The 18,544-nt window shown below is 33.7% G+C and overlaps 1 protein-coding gene across 12 annotated transcripts in view; it reads left to right on the top strand.

Annotated features, from left to right (window-relative positions):
• The window catches only part of LOC145690241 (ecotropic viral integration site 5 ortholog-like), a 176,583-nt gene that overhangs the window by 150,157 nt on the left and 7,882 nt on the right, over positions 1–18,544 (top strand). For all 12 annotated transcript variants that reach the window (XM_081764943.1, XM_081764946.1, XM_081764937.1 and 9 more), the window contains 7 exons: positions 1,012–1,248; positions 5,111–5,284; positions 9,128–9,289; positions 11,216–11,398; positions 13,464–13,610; positions 14,046–14,141; positions 15,161–15,259. In XM_081764943.1, coding sequence (XP_081621069.1) covers positions 1,012–1,248; positions 5,111–5,284; positions 9,128–9,289; positions 11,216–11,398; positions 13,464–13,610; positions 14,046–14,141; positions 15,161–15,259 — 1,098 coding nt within the window. The remainder of the gene's footprint in view (positions 1–1,011; positions 1,249–5,110; positions 5,285–9,127; positions 9,290–11,215; positions 11,399–13,463; positions 13,611–14,045; positions 14,142–15,160; positions 15,260–18,544) is intronic.

The raw sequence follows: 18,544 nt of genomic DNA, 5'->3' as shown, positions 1-18,544 counted from the left end.
ATAACTCAGAATGCAAAAAGATTATTTTTCACTGTTGTATTGCAAATGTGTTCATACTCTTACTTTTCAATCTTTTGAAAATTACATATAAACTAAACTAGATTGGTTTAAGAAGTGACCTGTGGTTTTGATAAACGTGTTTGTCAAGTACTAGATAGAACATTGGCGAAAATTTTCAGGTTTTATTTATTTATTTATTTTATTTTTTATTTTACTTTCTTTCTCAGATACACAAGGGATTTTGGAAAGTAATGCGAAAGCTTCAAATATTATGTAGAATATCCTCATAGGTGGCAGTATGTAAAAGCAACAGCAAAATAACGGCTACTGACAGTCGTCTATTTTGGGACTAACTTAGGGAGATTATTTATTCTGGAAAACTGAATTTTCCAATATATGTCAATCGTTACGCTAGTTTCGAAATAATATTGTTTAAAAACCATTCAAAATAATAGTCTCCTTCTTTCTGTGAAAAATATTTTTAAAAAATCTAGAGCCTAGGAAATTCCTGTGTAAAAATAAATTTAAGGGAATTAAGAACTGAAGTAAGCTAGAAAGAATTCAAGGTAATAAGGAAGAAAAAGAAAAAAGAAATTTAAATAAAGAATCACAACAAAATAGATAGATTGGTTAATAGGTAATACAAATATTTACGCCATCGTAAATTTGTTCAACTGAATTTTATGCACTCTAAATCCGTACGAAAAACATAACATACATACACACACACACACACACATATATATATATATATATATATATATAGCTTATTTACCTTATTGTTAGTAATATAGAGCAAACCCATATTATTGCATATATATATATATATATATATATATATATATATATATATATATATATATATATATTGGAATATTAGCATTTATTTTCTCATTGATAAATAAATTTTCTATGGTTCCACATAACGTATTTGTTCTATTTTCTTAGTACGTTTATTCGTTTATTCATTATGTTGATATTTAAAGATCGTATTTCTCTTCTAATCCGCAGAGATTGAGAACTGAGAACCGTTTGCTACGTCAGAGAGTGGAATTGCTAGAAGCTGAATCAAGTGAACTTGCCGATCGGTTGGTGAGGGGCCAAGTGTCAAGGGCAGAAGAAGAAGAAACTACCTTCGTAGTGCAGCGGGAACTTGCAGCCTTGAGGCACACTCATCTAGTGACTTCACATCAGTTAGAACTAGCCCAGGAAGAAATCAGGAATTTGTCTCTGCTTATGGAAGAGACGGTAATTATTGAAATTCCGTTTATTAAATATTGTAAGTTATTACTCGCAATGTTATTTCTTGATGTTTTCATTTTTAAACTTACGGCAGTTCATCATACAAATAAGCATAATGTTAGCTATTTAAATAAATTCTCAGCAACAGAAAGTCACTTACTTCTAATATTTGATTGTAAGACAAAGTCGTGCCCCAAGTAGTGTTGGATTTATTTATTTCTTTCTGAATGTTCTAATGCACATCAGAACATTAAATTTTATTTTATTGCATTTTTATTTTCAAGTTGTAGTGTAAGTTATAGTAAGCAAAAGAAACATCTTAAAACATACAAACTCACGTAAATTATATTCTATGTACATCTTTCGTTGCTAATTGAATGACATTCTTCTCGATGGTTCCTGATTATAAGCCCTTGACTAACTAAACTGTGAAGCTTAAGGAACCGTTATCATTCCTTAATTTAGTTGTTTAGTAGTTCATAATTTCGCTGCACGAATAAAAATTGAATCTGTCTGTCTGTGTGCGGCCTGGGGACCAGACGAGTGGACCGAGAGTTACCAAATTTTGGCCAGGGGTACCCTGGCCCAGGCCCCAGATCAAGACGAAGCCCTTTTTTCAAATTTCGGACCAGGGGGGTCTCGGGTGGGGGGGAGGGGGGAACGTTTACCGGAACCGGCTTGGGAACCAGACAAATTGACCGAGAGTTATCAAATTTTAGTCACGAATACCTTGGTCCAGGCTCCAGACCAGTTAAAACGTTTTTGTCAAAATTCGAACCGGGACATGGAAAAGTAGTAGAAAATGACCGATATTAGTGTCAAATTCATAGTTTTCTCGGTCGCTGAGATCAATGGTGATACTCCCACAGGCGTTCCAAATACAGCCCCCGTGCGAAGCATGGATATATTCAACTAGTATAAAATAAAGTAAAATCTGGGGCTAAAAACAACGAAAAAAAATTATATTGGTGTAAAAATTAATTAAGAATATATGTTTCGTGTTGTAAGGTAAAGCAATTCCTTTCATATTTTTTAATCTTATGTAATATCGTATATTTCCTAACCTATCCTTTCTAACTACTTGGACAAAGACGATGGAGCTAAGGAAAGTCCCCGAAATCGTCAGCAACAAAACTGTAAATAGAGTACAAAATTATGTGAGTTTATGCATGATATAGCATAATTCAATATACTAGATAACGCGCATTTTTAGAATGTAAAATTGAGCTGAGCAGTCTTCGGCTTGGGAGGCCCGGATTAGATTTCCGACGAAAGCTTGTAGTTCGGATCCCACTTAAGCTGTAGGTGTACGTCGCATATAGCCTCACCGCTGAGAAGAATGGTAAACCCCAAATCAATCAACCTTTTGAGCTGAGCAAGCGAATCGTTTTAATACATCGTAAGTAACAGCCCTTCCAAAGTCACCTGCAAAGTATTTCAGTGTTTTCTCTTTTTCTTCAGGGTGAAGACTTAGATAAATATATCAGGTATATCAAAAATCCGGGGTCGTAGGCCAACTTCCTTAGGAGAAAGTGGAAAGAAATGAAAGTCTGTGGAAATTGATGGTTTTTAATCTAAAAAATGGAACTTTTCCAAACGCACCAGCCATTTGTTATCCACACTGGTAAGATACCCTATGCTAAATGAAAAAGGAACATTGCCAGTTAAACTGGCTGTTGCCTTTTTTGCCCTCACAGTACAGCATTGTTAGGAAATGGAAAAATGAAATGAAATCTTTGAGTTTTACGTCCCACGGTTATGCCAGTTAGGCTAAAGGAGACGGTGATTATGAGAAATAAATGAAATGGTGGAATGAAGAAAGTGGGAGGAAACGGGAGAACCCCGAGAAAACCCACGCACACGGTGTTTGTCTGTTAGGAAATGGATTTGAGATGTTGTAGATTCCCTCACATATCATTGTACACTTTTCCCTTCACATTTTTGCGTGTCTTTATGTTCCGTTCGAACAGCCTACTGAATAGAAACGTTGCTTTTTCATTTAACATAAGGCACTTTACCAATATGGAACCCAAACGGGTGATGTGATTGGAAAATCCCACCATTTTAGGTTAAAAACCATATTTTCAACACTTTTCCTTTCTTTCTATTTTTTCCGTCTTTACTCATAAACGGAGTGAGTTTATGGCCTTGATACACCCGCTGTATTTTGCTTCTGTCAACCATATATAAATTAGCAAATTCGTGGATCTATATAAGCTTATTGGGCTTAATTGTAAATAGTAAAGTTTCGCAATTAATTTTGGGTAGTTCCATACATATTACAAATTGAAATTCGTGAATGCTTCACCGTAATGTACAAAATAATAATAATAATAAAAAAAACTCCACTATTTCTGTAAGGAGAACTTATAATCCCACACATAGTAACTCAAGAAATTACGTAACTCATTGGGAGTCACTAAGATTCACTAAAAGGAGTCTAAATATGTTAAGTGTGCTAGTGCTAAGTACATACGACTTTTTTGACAATTTTGAAGGACGTGATCGATTTAATCGTCTCTCTTCGAAATGATTTACACCACATCCAGATCATTATGAAAAGTTTCCTCCATGCAGCTCAAACCGTCTTACTCATTTGATCATGGAGGAGTAAGATGTATTCAATTTGCCAATACTATTTACATGGAAGAGTTTTTAGGACACCTTTCTCATAAAAGAACAATGGTAACCAAGTTCATTTGTATTCAATTTGCCAATACTATTCACATGAGAGAGTTTCGGACATCTTTCTCATAAAGGAACAATAGTAACAAAGGACCATTTGCACCATGACCTTCATCGCCGTATAAAATTTGATCATCTTCAAGCAGTCGTGAGGAAACCGCTCGGAAAGAAATGCAAAGTAGACGTATAAGAGCTTCGCTTAGATTAATTAAAGTAAGCTTTCAGAAACCTTTCAGTTAGCGTTTGTTTTTAAATTTGAATTATCAGCCGTAACCAAGACATAATCTTTCTCATGTAAAATTTAGGTAATTGAGTTGTTATTATTAAATATTTTCTTAGTAATATAATTATTGTTATGTTTTGAATCATCTAATGGATCTACTAAGTAAATATCTATCTTGATGAAATTAATTATTTTATTCATAATATGTACTTGCACTTTATTGCACCACCAATTTATTTTCTGCTTCAATTTGGAAGATTAATAGGATTTAATCTGAAATTTTTCTCTAGTCCAAGGATAAACAATGTTAAAGTAACAATTAGGTTAAAACTAGTCAGATGATCATAACATACCATTTAGTTTAAAGCAAATCTCATATTTTTCTTTCCTTACTAGTAGAAAAAAAGGTAGGATCGAAAATGCCTCTTGAATTGAAACAAAAGGTACGAGCCACCGCACTAAACTTTCTTGCTCCAATTCCTTAAACTAAATCGTGTAGTGCTGCAGTTATTAAACATTTCCTTGTAAAATATGAGCAAAATTATAAGGCATTTTCTGAAAACCTCACCGAAAGAAAACTCATCCCCAAAAGTAAACTACCCCTTGCAGGTTTTTCCATAAAAGAGCAAATAACTTACGCCATATGTTAGGGTTATTTGTTTACAAAATAATAAAAAAAAATTCATTTCAGAGAAAGCAAAAAATAATTATACAGATAAATTAATGAACTGAAAATAAAGATAGCATAGATACTCAACATCGTTAGGACGACGCTTTATGGTCAATAGTAAAAACCGTTTACATATAACATTTTCTAGGTCATATACTTATGTTACATTCATCGAATGTTTCTGTTTTACGTGAATTTCATGGAGTAAAACAAATGTACTGTACATGATTTGAACTTTTCGGAAAGATTTTAGGAAGTTACAGCGTGTATGTATATTATTTCTGTTACAGCAAAATTCTCAACAATCGTCAATGGAAGAAATATCACTTAAAAATGAGCTTTTGCATCAAAAGGAGGAATTGATTGAATGTCTTCAGCAAGAGCTAGTCAAAGTGCGTTTGCGAGAAGCTGAAAATGATGCTCTTATTCGTGATCTGCGGGCACGAATACAAGAGCTAGAAGAGGTATTGTATATTTTATTAGCTGTAATTGATGTTAGTATTAACAATTCTTTCTCAAAGTAAGAATAGATGTAGTTTTAAAAGTTTCTTCTTTCTCTGGAAACACTTTAAGCCAGGAAAACTTCACAGATTTTCGCCTAATCCCGTTGGGGTTCATCAGATAAAAGAGACTAGTTTTTATATGTATGTAATTCATCTTTCAAACTGGATGCCACGAATGAGGTTAACATCGTAAAATGGATACCACCGTTACCATTAGTGCTGTCCAAATCGATTTTTATAAAAGTTGAAATTTTAAAAAGATCTATTTTCCGTTTTCAAAATCGATTTATGGTTTCGCTTATCGAAACCAGCATGCAATTTTTTGTTTTCTTTCTTCATTAGCCAAACGTTAGTTTAAGGTGAATATGAACCGAAACAATGAAACGAAGTGGAAATAATGTGCAGAAACAGAAGTAATACACTAATATGTGTGAATGTGTTTAATTTGTGCTACAAAATTGGCATACGGTAGTAATTTTTTACAACACACAAACAAGTTACATATGCATGTTATGCTCGTTTCTTGCGTGAAAGGCGATTAGGAGGCTCACCTCTAGTGCGCGTAAGCCCTTGAGTCCAAGGTTGATACATTAGAAAATAGTAACTGCAGATGCCAAACAGAATCTACTCTTATGACATGTGAGATTGTACTTGAATGAAAAGACACTATCAGAATACGGTAAAAAATCCACATATCCGGTTCGAACACAGATCACTTGGTTGTGATAGCCACGTACTCATTCCTACTCCACACTGAGCAATGACAATTCCTTGCTGTTAAACACTTGTTTTGCCATTTGCCGTCCAATGTTGCCACTTTGTGATATTTGTACTGAGGCTTACCACCGAAATAAGACTACAAGAATTAAATGTTATACAATATTTTTACCATGTCGTCGTCTTTTTACCTCTAGCACCACCCCCGTTGAGAACGGATGCAAATTTTACACCTGATGTAGAACTACCTAGATATATAATAGAACTCCGCCATTTTATCTGAAAATCCTATTGTCAAATCAGTGATGTACCAACTGAACCATAGTCAGTCTATATACAGTATGATTAGTGTGTGTATTTATTTAGCAAAGCGCGTTAAACACGAAGGACCGCACAATACTTTAATGAGTACTTAACAATCCTAGCTACGCTATGTTTGTAAGATTGTCCTGTATGTAAAATACGGCAAAATTAATTATAAAAAAAATGTCAGCTCTAGTGTTGAGTTAACAGTTGATTATCCCGTTTCATATCTTTCCACATGAACTAGGTTCCACGAATATAGAAGGAGTAAATTAGGAACAAGGTTCTAAAAAATTTCTTTGTAGTAGTTGTACACTCACGGGAATATTGATATCATGATATAAAATTACAATTCAATAAATCCGATTTGCCCGAATAGGGTTGAATGGTTTTTTGAACATGCTAGGCGTAAACGCATTTGCATTATCTAAAACATACATACCAAAATCACACTCCCTACTGATCTAGTGATTATTGCGCACAGCTTTGCTTACTTAGTTTGGTTCCCAGTGCTGCAAGAAAGAAGAAAAAAAAGTCATTTTGTATTTCCTTTCGTTCTTTCTACCGCTCATTGTTTGTATTTTTTCTCCGTATTCATTCATCAACATATCGTAATAAATTATCAGTAGATATATTACACACTTTATGTGTAATACGTCTATGTTGAAATCGAAAAATATAGTAGTTTACTTGTTCTGTTTCAATGGTGTTACCATTCTTGGCTATCAGAAGGAGAGAGCTGGCCATTGATACAGCATGCTTCGAGAAAAGATGGCTCCGCACAACCTATCTTGGAATCACATACATAAATCAAGGGAGTCCGTTGTTATGGCTTGAGAAGATCCATATGGAGATCTTCAAAATAACTCCATGATTGGGGGGAAGGAGGTACAAATACTCTTCTTCACTGTGGCCAGTTAACTGATTGGAGTGCCCCAAAAATATCTTCTTGTGCTGTGGCCCCGAGGAGATTTATTAGGGCACCGAGTATTAGTATGTAATGTACAATGCTCGAAATGGGTCATATAATCCTGTATAATATACTCCGACACTTCTTGTCAGTAATTTTTATACGGGCTCCTTTTATAGTGAGATTGTACATGTAAAGTTTTTAATTGGATAGTACGTACACCTGAAAATTCATATTCAAAATGTTAGGCTTCCGACACTGGCGTTTGGCATTTCTCGTTTCGAACACTACTTTCATAGGGAATGTTTCGAAAATATGGGAATGATAATCTTAAAGAAACGAAAAGAAGGGAAATGCCGTTCTTCCTAGCTCGAGCACTCTTATTTACGTGAAAGTATTTTTATAATGGAGAGACAACTAAAATCGCCAGTGATTTTTTTGGTTTTGAAACCATTTTATTATTTCAAAACCGAAAATCTATTTTCAGATACTCGATGTTTCAAAAAACCGAAAATCTCATGAAATATGAACAGCACTAGTTACGGTTCTAGGTTTATTATCCCATGATTTTTTGTAAACGGGAGTTTCAATACTATATTTGTAGTGATTTTCTTTTTCTATATTTATTTTAATAGCCCGTACGTTAATAATAATAATAATAATAATAAATCTGATATTTAGGATCATACACATTATTACTAGTCTTAAGTTTATATACAAGTATTAAAAACTTGTGTATAAGAGTAACTCAGTTTTAAAAAGGAAGAGACAAGAAAATGAACATAATGAGAGAAGAATCAGAATTTTAAAGTTGCTGATCAATACATTTTAATATATATATATATATATATATATATATATATATATATATATATATATATATATATATATATATATATATATATATATATATATAATATACGCATATGTGAATTTCGCAGGGCTGTTTCATCCATTTTGTCCTAGAAACAGAAATATAAACTGCACCTTGTTAGAAAAAAGAAATTCTACCGTGGGCATGTGAAAATCAAACTATTACTTATCTGTCTACTATAATTCTTGCTTATATCAAATGGGGTCCCTAAGAACGTGAAACATAGTAAATGATAAACTAACCTCTTTGTATATTGAAGTTGAGGAAATATTAAGCTGTTCTATTTCCGCGACAAATGTGAAACAGGAAGTACTAAAAGAACTAAATATAGACCTATCGCTTTTGAAACTGAACGACTTATCATTTACAGTAGAATAATAATACTAGGAATGCTACTGATCTCTAACAACCCATTTGAGGGCCTGAACCGCTCCGACGCTAACTGTCAGCGACTGGGTGAACTACGTCAAGCCTAGCTATGAACACGTAGTCAGGGTGTGTGCGAGTTTTCTAGATCTATGGCCGTCACGTCTTTCGTTCACGGGACTTCCAGTTCGTCTCACGACGCTGGGTGGACGACAAAAATCGAGAAGCACCGGCCGGGAATCGAACCCGGGACCACGTAGACGTGAGTCCAAAGATCTAACCACTAAACTGCGATATAATCCCTATACTAGGGGGAAAAAATGAAAAATAATACTAGGGATTAGTCCAATCATATGTCATTGTCAGTCATCTTGAATGTTGTGACCTATCCATAAAGTATCATACAACTAAGGATAACCAAAATATATATATATATATATATATATATATATATATATATATATAATAGTACTGTGGTGAAATAATCGATGTATATTTTGAACTACGCTTGAAAAGTAAAATGATATAGATCCGTTCTGTTTTGTAATAATTGTATATTTGACTAGTATACTTCAATATGTAAAACGTGTATAGTGATATTTTTTGCAGTAAATCTGTATCTGTTTTGTTGCAGGACAAGAAGACTCTTCGCGAATCAACGCCAGATAACTCAGTAGCGCATCTACAAGAAGAGTTAATAGCGGTGAAATTGCGAGAAGCAGAAGCAAATCTTTCGCTCAAAGACCTTCGCCAAAGAGTAGGAGAACTAAATGCACAATGGCAGCGACATTTGCAGGTGAGTATTTACTCTTAGCTCATTTTCAGCGTATAATTCTTTTCAAATTCTTGAAAACAAGATTCATATCTTATTATAAACGGGCCAGTTAAATATCATACACTTTTTTTAATAATAGGCTGATATTTGCTTTCGTATTTTGTGATGTGTCACATTCTAATACGACGAGGACACGAACCCAAACGGGTAAATAATAATAATCCCTTAGCGTAGTAACGAAATTGTGTAGGAAGGAACAAAATCCCTAAAAACAGTCCAGTTCGCTAATGTTGGAAGGACTAATCCATTTTTACATGTGTAAGAAATAATTAGAAAGGCATCTGCTGGCGTTGCATGACATAACGAATGGTTTAACTGCTGATATAAACTTTGCAGTGTTCCAGATTAGGTATAATAACAGTACAGGTATGTAAAAAATAATCCTTTATTGTATGGATGACACATACTATGATGTTATCTATTTCTGCAGCTGTTCTTACTAGAGAAGTCTTGTCATACCAGTCACAATTGTGTTTTGAGTCAGTATACAGTGTAGAATTTTGGAAAAATGAGGACAAAAACAATATTAAAATTCAAATTCGGTGTGGATTGGTCATTTTTCAACTCTCTAGTCAAGACTTTTCGTTTTATGACATTGAAGAAGCATTATGTCTAACAACAATAACTAATATTTAAGGAAATACGAAATGCTTGTTGTTGCTTCAGACTACTCTTGTTTTGGAAAATTTTCGAAAAAGTCATTGTTAATACATAATTAGACACGTTTGAATCAAGTCCAAGGTAAAAGAAAAAATCATATATTAATTTTCAATGATAAGGTGGTAAATTGTCTTCATTATGATATATAAAATTGTCCATTCCAGTTTAATCAAATTTATTAAATATTGGACCTATTGTAAGATACTGTAGAATATAGTTAATTTTGCACAAATCAGTAAAGTCTCTCTCCAGTATTAATCATGCACTAAAAGAAAAACAAAGGATTAAATGAAATTTCGAAAACTTCGGAATTTTGACTATAAATATTTTATTGTCAAATATTAATAATATTTTTCTTATTTCTTTGGAACAACAAGAGATAGATAGATAGATAGATAGATAGATAGATAGATAGATAGATAGAGAGAGAGAGAGAGAGAGAGAGAGAGAGACTGCTTTGGTTCAACAATGAAGCTCTCACCTAGATCGCGATTCTATGTCAGATCATATGGTTAATGGTAAACCACTTCTTTAACTTAATTTTTTTCTACAGGTACTTCCGTTTCCTTTGACGTCATAAATAATTAATCCTTTGATTAACCTAACAATTCAGTCTTGGATAGTCTACATGTTAATAAGAAAAACAAAACAGTATGATTTATTATTAATGAAGGTATTCTTTATTTATAACGAAGTTTCGGATATAGCTTATAAAGAAGTAATTTTATATTGGAAGCATTAACAATATCTACTTAGATATAAGATACAATTTAAAGGACCGGCATTGATATGAACCAGTTAATACTCTTTCATACATAACAGTGCTGTGAGAGAATGAAATAACGTTTCAAGTAGAAAAATATAACTAAGAATATCCACAGAATAGAGGAAGCCACTACATGTTGAAGGTCATGAAACAACTAATATACCTAGAAATTTGGTCGAATTACGAAAGCTTAGAGAGATTCTTCCAGCAAGCGAGAGACTAGCGCTCAATTTTACGTCAGCTCTTTTCTGTTTTCCAGTATAATTAACTTAGATCTGTTTTCAGTGTGTAATTGATACAAATACCTTGATGGTCAGTAAAATCTTGTTTCTCGAGAATACAGATTTAAAAATTGTTCTATCCACACTGTAATTGACTTAAATATTAATGCATAATCTTGTTAAGTTCTGTATTTTGTAGTTGTACTCTATGCGTTGTACTTATATTGCTTGATCTTACAGGAGCATCATATGGAAGCCACGCCTCCTCCCGATAGTACTCCGAAAAAACTTCTCTTCTGGGATAACCGAGCAGAGCAGACGCAGCGATTAGAAGAAGACCTTATGACAACACGAATTCGTGAAATGGAAGCTCTCACGGAACTTAAAGAGCTTCGACTTAAAGTAATGGAACTTGAAACTCAGGTTGGTTGAAATACTTTTGATACAGATCTTATTACAAAAAAGGCTATATAATGCTACACTTAATTCTGTTATTTTCTTGCACATGTATACGTTATAGATTCTATAATTTGTTGAACAAACGCGTAAAATTTGAAATAAAAATTTAATACGAAGTCACTTTAAATAAAAGATAGCAATACATGTCAAGTCTGTAGGTTTTAGTGGAATATTTCATTTTCTCCTATTTTATCGTTCCACAAATTATTTCATCATTCATTCATTTATGTCGCGGCGTACAAAGAATAGTCCTGGGACAAATAAAGAAGTCTGTTTCTTTTAAAATTGTATTTTCTGATGGAGTATTTACTTCTAGGTTAATTAGAATGGTACATTCATCGTCAAATGTGTACTTTATGTACTTCTAGATAAAACATGCAGTGCTTTTAAATCAGAAACTCTTGGAGGTAAAATGATGAAACTACCAATGAGATAGGAAAATATCAGAGCACATCGAAAAGAATGCTCTGCTTGACTCATAGGGACTCCCTTTATCATGAGGCCTTGGGGGTTACTCGAAAATTTTAAATATCAAGGTATGTAACTTTTACATCATTGAAAAGCTAATAGCAAAACAAATAGGTTTTGTAGGATTTTTTTTTCTTTCTTGTGTGGCACTTTTAGAAAATGGCCACCATTTAATTGTGAATTTTATCTATGCAAGAAATTATAATGAAATGAAGGCCATTTCATAAACGGTGCTCCACACATTTTTTTTCCTTCAAAAGTTGTTTGGTTCATTATCTTTTCAATGATGTATTAAATTACATACTTTGTCATTTAACATTTTCGAGTGGCCTCGTAGGTCCCTCGTATAAGGTCATCCTACTCTGTGGCATTTTCCTTTCTTACTTTTTGCTTCAATCTTTTATCTCCAACCCAGATTTACAAGCACTCTAAGGTACTAGAGTCAACGCCTTTGATACACCGAGGTTGTTGAACACGGTTGTGAAGCCCTGGATTATTGCTGTAGCGCATGGGAGGTCAGTTGTTTTTCAGCAGGGCTCCACTCTATTCCATACAGCTTATACCATCCAAGAAAGACTAACCGACAGTTTTCATAAGCATGTCACTCCCAGCTTCTTCCTCACCTTCACCCAGCTTCCCAGATATTAAACCAATGGACTGTTACATATGAGGCAACTCCAATTACATCTACACAACAACGTTGTGAGTCTCAGAGCGGCTGTTATGGGTGCAATGGCGAACATTCCCAAAGCCCATCTCCAGCCTGAATGCTGTTCTGACAGCGTGTAGAGGCTGTTATTGCGGCTGGCGGTGGTTTCATTGTATTATGTCGTCCATTGTGGATGTGATCACCTGTGCAATACGTTATAAGGTGATAAATACTTTCTCTCTCTCTCGCTCTCGTATCTGTCCCTTATTGCTTGTAGATTGTGGATTGTAACTTTGTCCTCAGATACCTACCGCACCCGTGCTTCAGTATGTTGATTATCCATAAGATACTTTCAAATATGACAGTACAGACAGACTTTTTTAAAATACTAGAACCTTATACCATAGCATACAGGTAAAGTAAGAACTTTAAACTTCTTTCGACATGTCTACTTCATAGATATCAATATTTAATGTTCATCATCATACGAAAATAGCCGTAAGGGAGTAATACACAAGGAGTTAATAAATTATGGCTTCATTACACAGCTGTTCAGACGAAATAAACATTTTTCTGATATGTTGCCTTGAGTTCTGTAGTCAAAAAAAAAAAAAAAAAAAAAAAAAAAAAAAAAAAAAGTGACAAAGGTAGTAGTAGGTAATAATTTTATTTCTTAACAGAAACTCATTTCAGTGTATAGGTGAGATTAAACCTAATTATAATTAATATTATTTATACGCTGGAATGACTTTCATTTGCAATTCCTTGCTCAGCATAGAATTCGTGTTTCTTATTATTTACTATTTTCGAGTGATTTATGTCTGTGTAAAATAGTTAAGCATGGTTAAGACTTAAGAGAGTAAGTAAGTGTATACAATTTCATCTGACTTATTGTTCACTCTGTTGTTTCAGGTACAAGTGAGCACAAACCAACTTAAAAGACAAGACGAAGAAAACAAAAGATTACGGGAAGAGCTCGAGCAGGCAGCTAATAAGGAACGGGAGCAGCTGACCAAACTTCGTGAGCAGCAGCACAAATATTCAGATCTTGAATCAAAGGTAAAGTACCAAATATATTTGTAACTGTAAATAGTTTGAAACTATGGTTAATTTGAAAGAATTGAAAAATTGAAATTCTGATTAGTTAACATCGTATTTTATTTTGAAAAAAAAATCAAGAGATTGTAAATTAAACTTGCCGAACATGACTTGAACTACTATTTATTTGCTCTTTCAAAAAGCATTGTTTCTTTCTTCATTTCATTATGCAGGCATTCAATTTAAATAACTATAAAAATGCGAAAGAATTAAGATTACCCAAAATTCTTCCAGTATAATTTATGACTACGAAGTCATTTCCAGAGATTGATCTATTACTACAGTGGATTTTGTTTTAAAGTTACTGTAATGTTAGCCCAATGTTTGTTTGTTTGTGATCGTTCGGTTATTTCGTGTTACTGTGTTTTATCTAAAGAAATGTTATCTTATTTCTAGATGAAAGAAGAGCTGATGCTTGCAAGGATACGAGATGCTGAAAATACACAGTGTGTAGCGGAATTGACACAGAAAATATCAATTTTAGAGCTTAAGGTAAGACCTTATCTTATTTTGTTATCTAAATTCACTGGACACCGATAGCAGAACGTACCTAATGGTGAAAAGTTATTTGTGTTGTCAAGTGTCCGAAGTGAGAGCACTTCAAACATAATCTTTTTCGATGCATATAATGCCATTTCTACTTGATCGACAGTTCGTTCAGTTTTTGACCGTCACTGATAGAAGAGAATTTATATCTTTTTATTGTTAAAATTGTAGAGTATAGTAACTTACGGATCATAATTCAAAGCAGGACAATGATAAGCCCCTGATTCCTGTTTTAGTAGTCGTCATAATGTATAACAGTTCAAATTGAAATCCATGCCATGAATTTCACTCAGAGCCTTATGCAGTGAACTCCTTAGCCAATTATGTATCATTACCAAACTGCTACTTCGAGAACGAGCATAAGAGTTTTAAAGTATATATAATAAATAAAAAATGTTTTATTACCTTAAGTGCGTAATTTACCTTTCCTCAACCTGTCATTTTAACTCCCATTGGTGCAGTAATCTTCGTCAGGGTTGTGTATATTAGAAGAAAATCTTGACTGCAAATTGGAAATTACGTATCCTCAATTTCTTCTTAAACTACGGTTTATCGTAAACCTGTGGAAATGTAAGAATCAGAAGTGAAAGAACAACATATTCGAAGAATGTAATTTGTTAATAACACGTTTTTATTTATTTTTTGCTTATACATGGTGTTAATGAACTTTCTGGGAATAATTTTTAGGGCTGCCTCAATTTGCTAAGTACCTTCTTTAAAATAAGTAACATGTAAGGCTGAACTATGCCAAATAACATTTAGGGTTGTTATTCATATGTATCACAAATATTTAACCATATCATTCGTAGGTAGCACATACTCGACCGTAATTAATGAAATTGAGGTGAAATAAGATCATTTATTGGTAGTTAGAAACGCTTATTTCTGAATATTTCTTCACATGTACGTAAATATAACATTTTTGAGTAGGTAAACAGACTACAATGTTTTCATAACTGTTCCAGAATGAAGAGATGGTAGCTGAAGGAGAGTTGAGGAGTAATCTGGACGATAGTGATAAAGTTCGAGATCTGCAGGATAAGGTAGCTGATTTAAAAGCAGAGGTGAGTTTATTATTATTATCTAAGTTATAGATGTGTTGTGTATGTGTGTTTATTATGAGCGTTTTTTCTATTGTAATTCAATTTTTGATATACACTAAGCAAGATAATTTGAAACAATGTAGAGATGTTTGTGTTTATAAACACAATACAATTTGCATTGCACTACTAGCACACAACACTAAACAACATTATTTATGCTAAATTTATTTGCATGTTACATCAAAGTACTTACTTCTTTTTCCTATGTTGTTTCAGGGTAGTTTTGTTTGTTCAAGATATAAGTTTTGGAATATCTCAGTCTAGTGTATTTCTAACTGTTAATCGAAGTTTATAATACATACAAACGTTTAAGCCCCTTAAATGTCGTCGTTGTATTTTTAATTTAATACACATACACCCTAATCACGATTAACCTTATGTGAAAGGTTTTTCGATACTGATGCTTGCAATTGGTAGCTCCCTTGTGGCTAAATTTTTATAGAGACTTCCTGTTTTCGGTGGGAAACTATCGTTCTATTCCCGGTGAGGGTTCTGTGATTCGGTCTGATATAGATTCCATTAACAAAGGGATGTTAAGATCCAAAAGATCCAAGCCTGACACGTGTCATAGTTCAAATTGTAAAAGGCAGTATTGCTAGGTTATGCTACTTGATTGATGCAAAATATTAACTTTAAAACTTTTATTAGTATTTTTAAAAATGAAATTATAACAATACCATGTTTAATTTAGATTTTCTTTATCGTTGTTAAATTTTGGGTGTTTCGTTCTGAAGGCAATTAAATGAAACATAACGTGGTATTAGAGATAGTTTTATTTAAAAATTATCATTGGCGTCAAATAGTCCTCTGCTTTCACAATGAACAAAAATTCGAGTGAGATGCATTAATTTATTTAAACAGTTTTTATTGATAATTTGTTATTCAGTCTAGTATATTTACATATTTCTGAAGAAAATAGCTACGACTACCGAATATGAGAATTAAACAAGCCTCAGTGAGAGTCAAAAATACTGTTACTTGTAAAATGTCTTCCTGTGTGATTATAGAGTTGAAAATGAAGTTATATTTCACAAAACTAAATTGTAAATGTAATGATGCAATCAGCGCAGAAGAGCCATTCATGCTTATAAACTTTATTATCGATTAGTTTGAGCACGGTTTTCTGGTACTAAATCGTGGTAAACAAAAGGAAATAATATATGTAATTAACTCATTCAAGTGGTTATTACAAGCAAGACTACTTGTAATACCTTAGAAATACCTTCAAAGAATACCTTCGAAATTCTCTTCTTCGTTACTTAAAGAACTAAGGAACAATTATTTATATTTGTAATACACCTGAAGTTTCCCAGATATTTTTAAATAATCTTCTGCTACATTTCAAAGACTAATCCGTCGTCTTCTTCCAGCAACAAGTTACGATTACATATTCGTATCTTCCTTACATTCTTTGATCAATTGAACATTCTTAGACATGTGACATATACATCTTGTAAAACTTACGAAAAAACTAACGAACTTAAAAAAATAAGGAAAAAATCTGTAGAAACTGAAGGTGTATTCTATATATATGTATTTTATGGTAGTTTTCTTTCAACTTTATTAGCTTTTCCGTAGGATTCATAGAAGATACACATGTGTAAAGATTTTCAGTGACTCAAAACATCTAAGGAAAGTATGAACATGTAAAATTCGTAATAACGTGTTGCTGGTAGAAAACCGATTAGTCTCTAAAATGTAACAGATGGTTATTTACAAATACCTATTCTAAAACAAGAGTATAAAACACCGTTAACCCTTTTAAATTCTCGCCGTTTTAGGCGTTTTTCTTGAGTCTCAGATAATCAGCAACAGCGTCATCCCTATTTATCCTAGGATTATGGTTTATACCTCGTTTTTCTCAGAATGGAACAGCCTTTCAAACGGTATCACTCACATGTTCCTATAATATGCCAGAAGAGAATTATTTGAGGGAAAATCGGGATTTTTTTTAACCAAAAAAAAATTTCTTCAAAGTTTGGGGCCCCCTGAGGCTCTAGCGGGTCTGCGCACAAACATCCAAAAATTTGGAAAAATACTACGTAGTGTACTAATTACTTGTGACAAATTCGAATTTCTTGTCTTGAATAGTAAGGGCGGGAAAGTTTTTTACCCATGTTGAGAGAGCATCAAAAAAACGCCCAAAATTTCCCTAACATGCACCCTACAAATTTTAAAAAAATTTCTGACACGCCCCTAATAATCGTAAAATTATGAATCATACGTCGTTTTGTTCAGAATAGAGTAGCCTTTCAGATGGTATCACCCGCATGTCCCTCGGATATCCCTAATGAGGGAAAAATTGAGGAAAATAGGGATTTTTGCTGAAAAAATCCCTTTTTTTCCGTGTTGGAGCTCTCTGACCCGGCCCTGGGTAAACAGAGATCCAGAAATCACTTTCAAAAATACTACGTAGTGTACTAATTGCTTGTGCCAAATACCAATCTCGTATCTCCAACACTAAGGACGGGAAAAATATTTTCCTCTTCTGGGAATATTCCCAGAATGTCCCAGAATACCCTATATAAATTTCAAAAATTTCTTGACACGTCCCTAATTATCGTAGGATCACCATTCATGCACCATTCTCTTCAGAATAGAGCAGGGTTCCAGATTGTATTACCCTCATGTCCCTCGGACGTCCCTAAGGAGAGAAAAATTGAGTAAATAGGGATTTTTGCTGAAAATCCCTTTCTTCCCGTTTTGGGGCCCTCTGGTGCGGCCCTGGGTAAACATAGAGATCTGGAAATCACTTTCAAAAATACTACGTAGTGTACTAATTGCTTGTGCCAAATACCAATCTCGTATCTTCAACACTAAGGACGGGAAAAATATTTTCCTCTTCTGGGAATATTCCCAGAATGTTCCAGAATACCCTATATAAATTTCAAAAATTTCTTGACACGTCCCTAATTATCGTAGGATCACCATTCATGCACCATTCTCTTCAGAATAGAGCAGGGTTCCAGATTGTATTACCCTCATGTCCCTCGGACGTCCCTAAGGAGAGAAAAATTGAGTAAATAGGGATTTTTGCTGAAAAATCCCTTTCTTCCCGTTTTGGGGCCCTCTGGTGCGGCCCTGGGTAAACATAGAGATCTGGAAATCAGTTTCAAAATACTACGTAGTGTACTAATTACTTGTGCCAAACACCAATTTCCTATCTTCAATACTAAGGGCAGGACGGGAAAAATATTTCCCGCTTCTGCGAATATTTCCGAAATTTCCCAAGGATACTATACAAAT

Source organism: Thermobia domestica, chromosome 7 (assembly GCF_964235325.1).
Source record: "Thermobia domestica chromosome 7, izTheDome1.hap1.1, whole genome shotgun sequence".
Taxonomy (NCBI): domain Eukaryota; kingdom Metazoa; phylum Arthropoda; class Insecta; order Zygentoma; family Lepismatidae; genus Thermobia; species Thermobia domestica.
The sequence above is the reverse complement of the archived record's forward strand: the minus strand, read 5'-3'. Positions and strand labels throughout refer to the sequence as shown.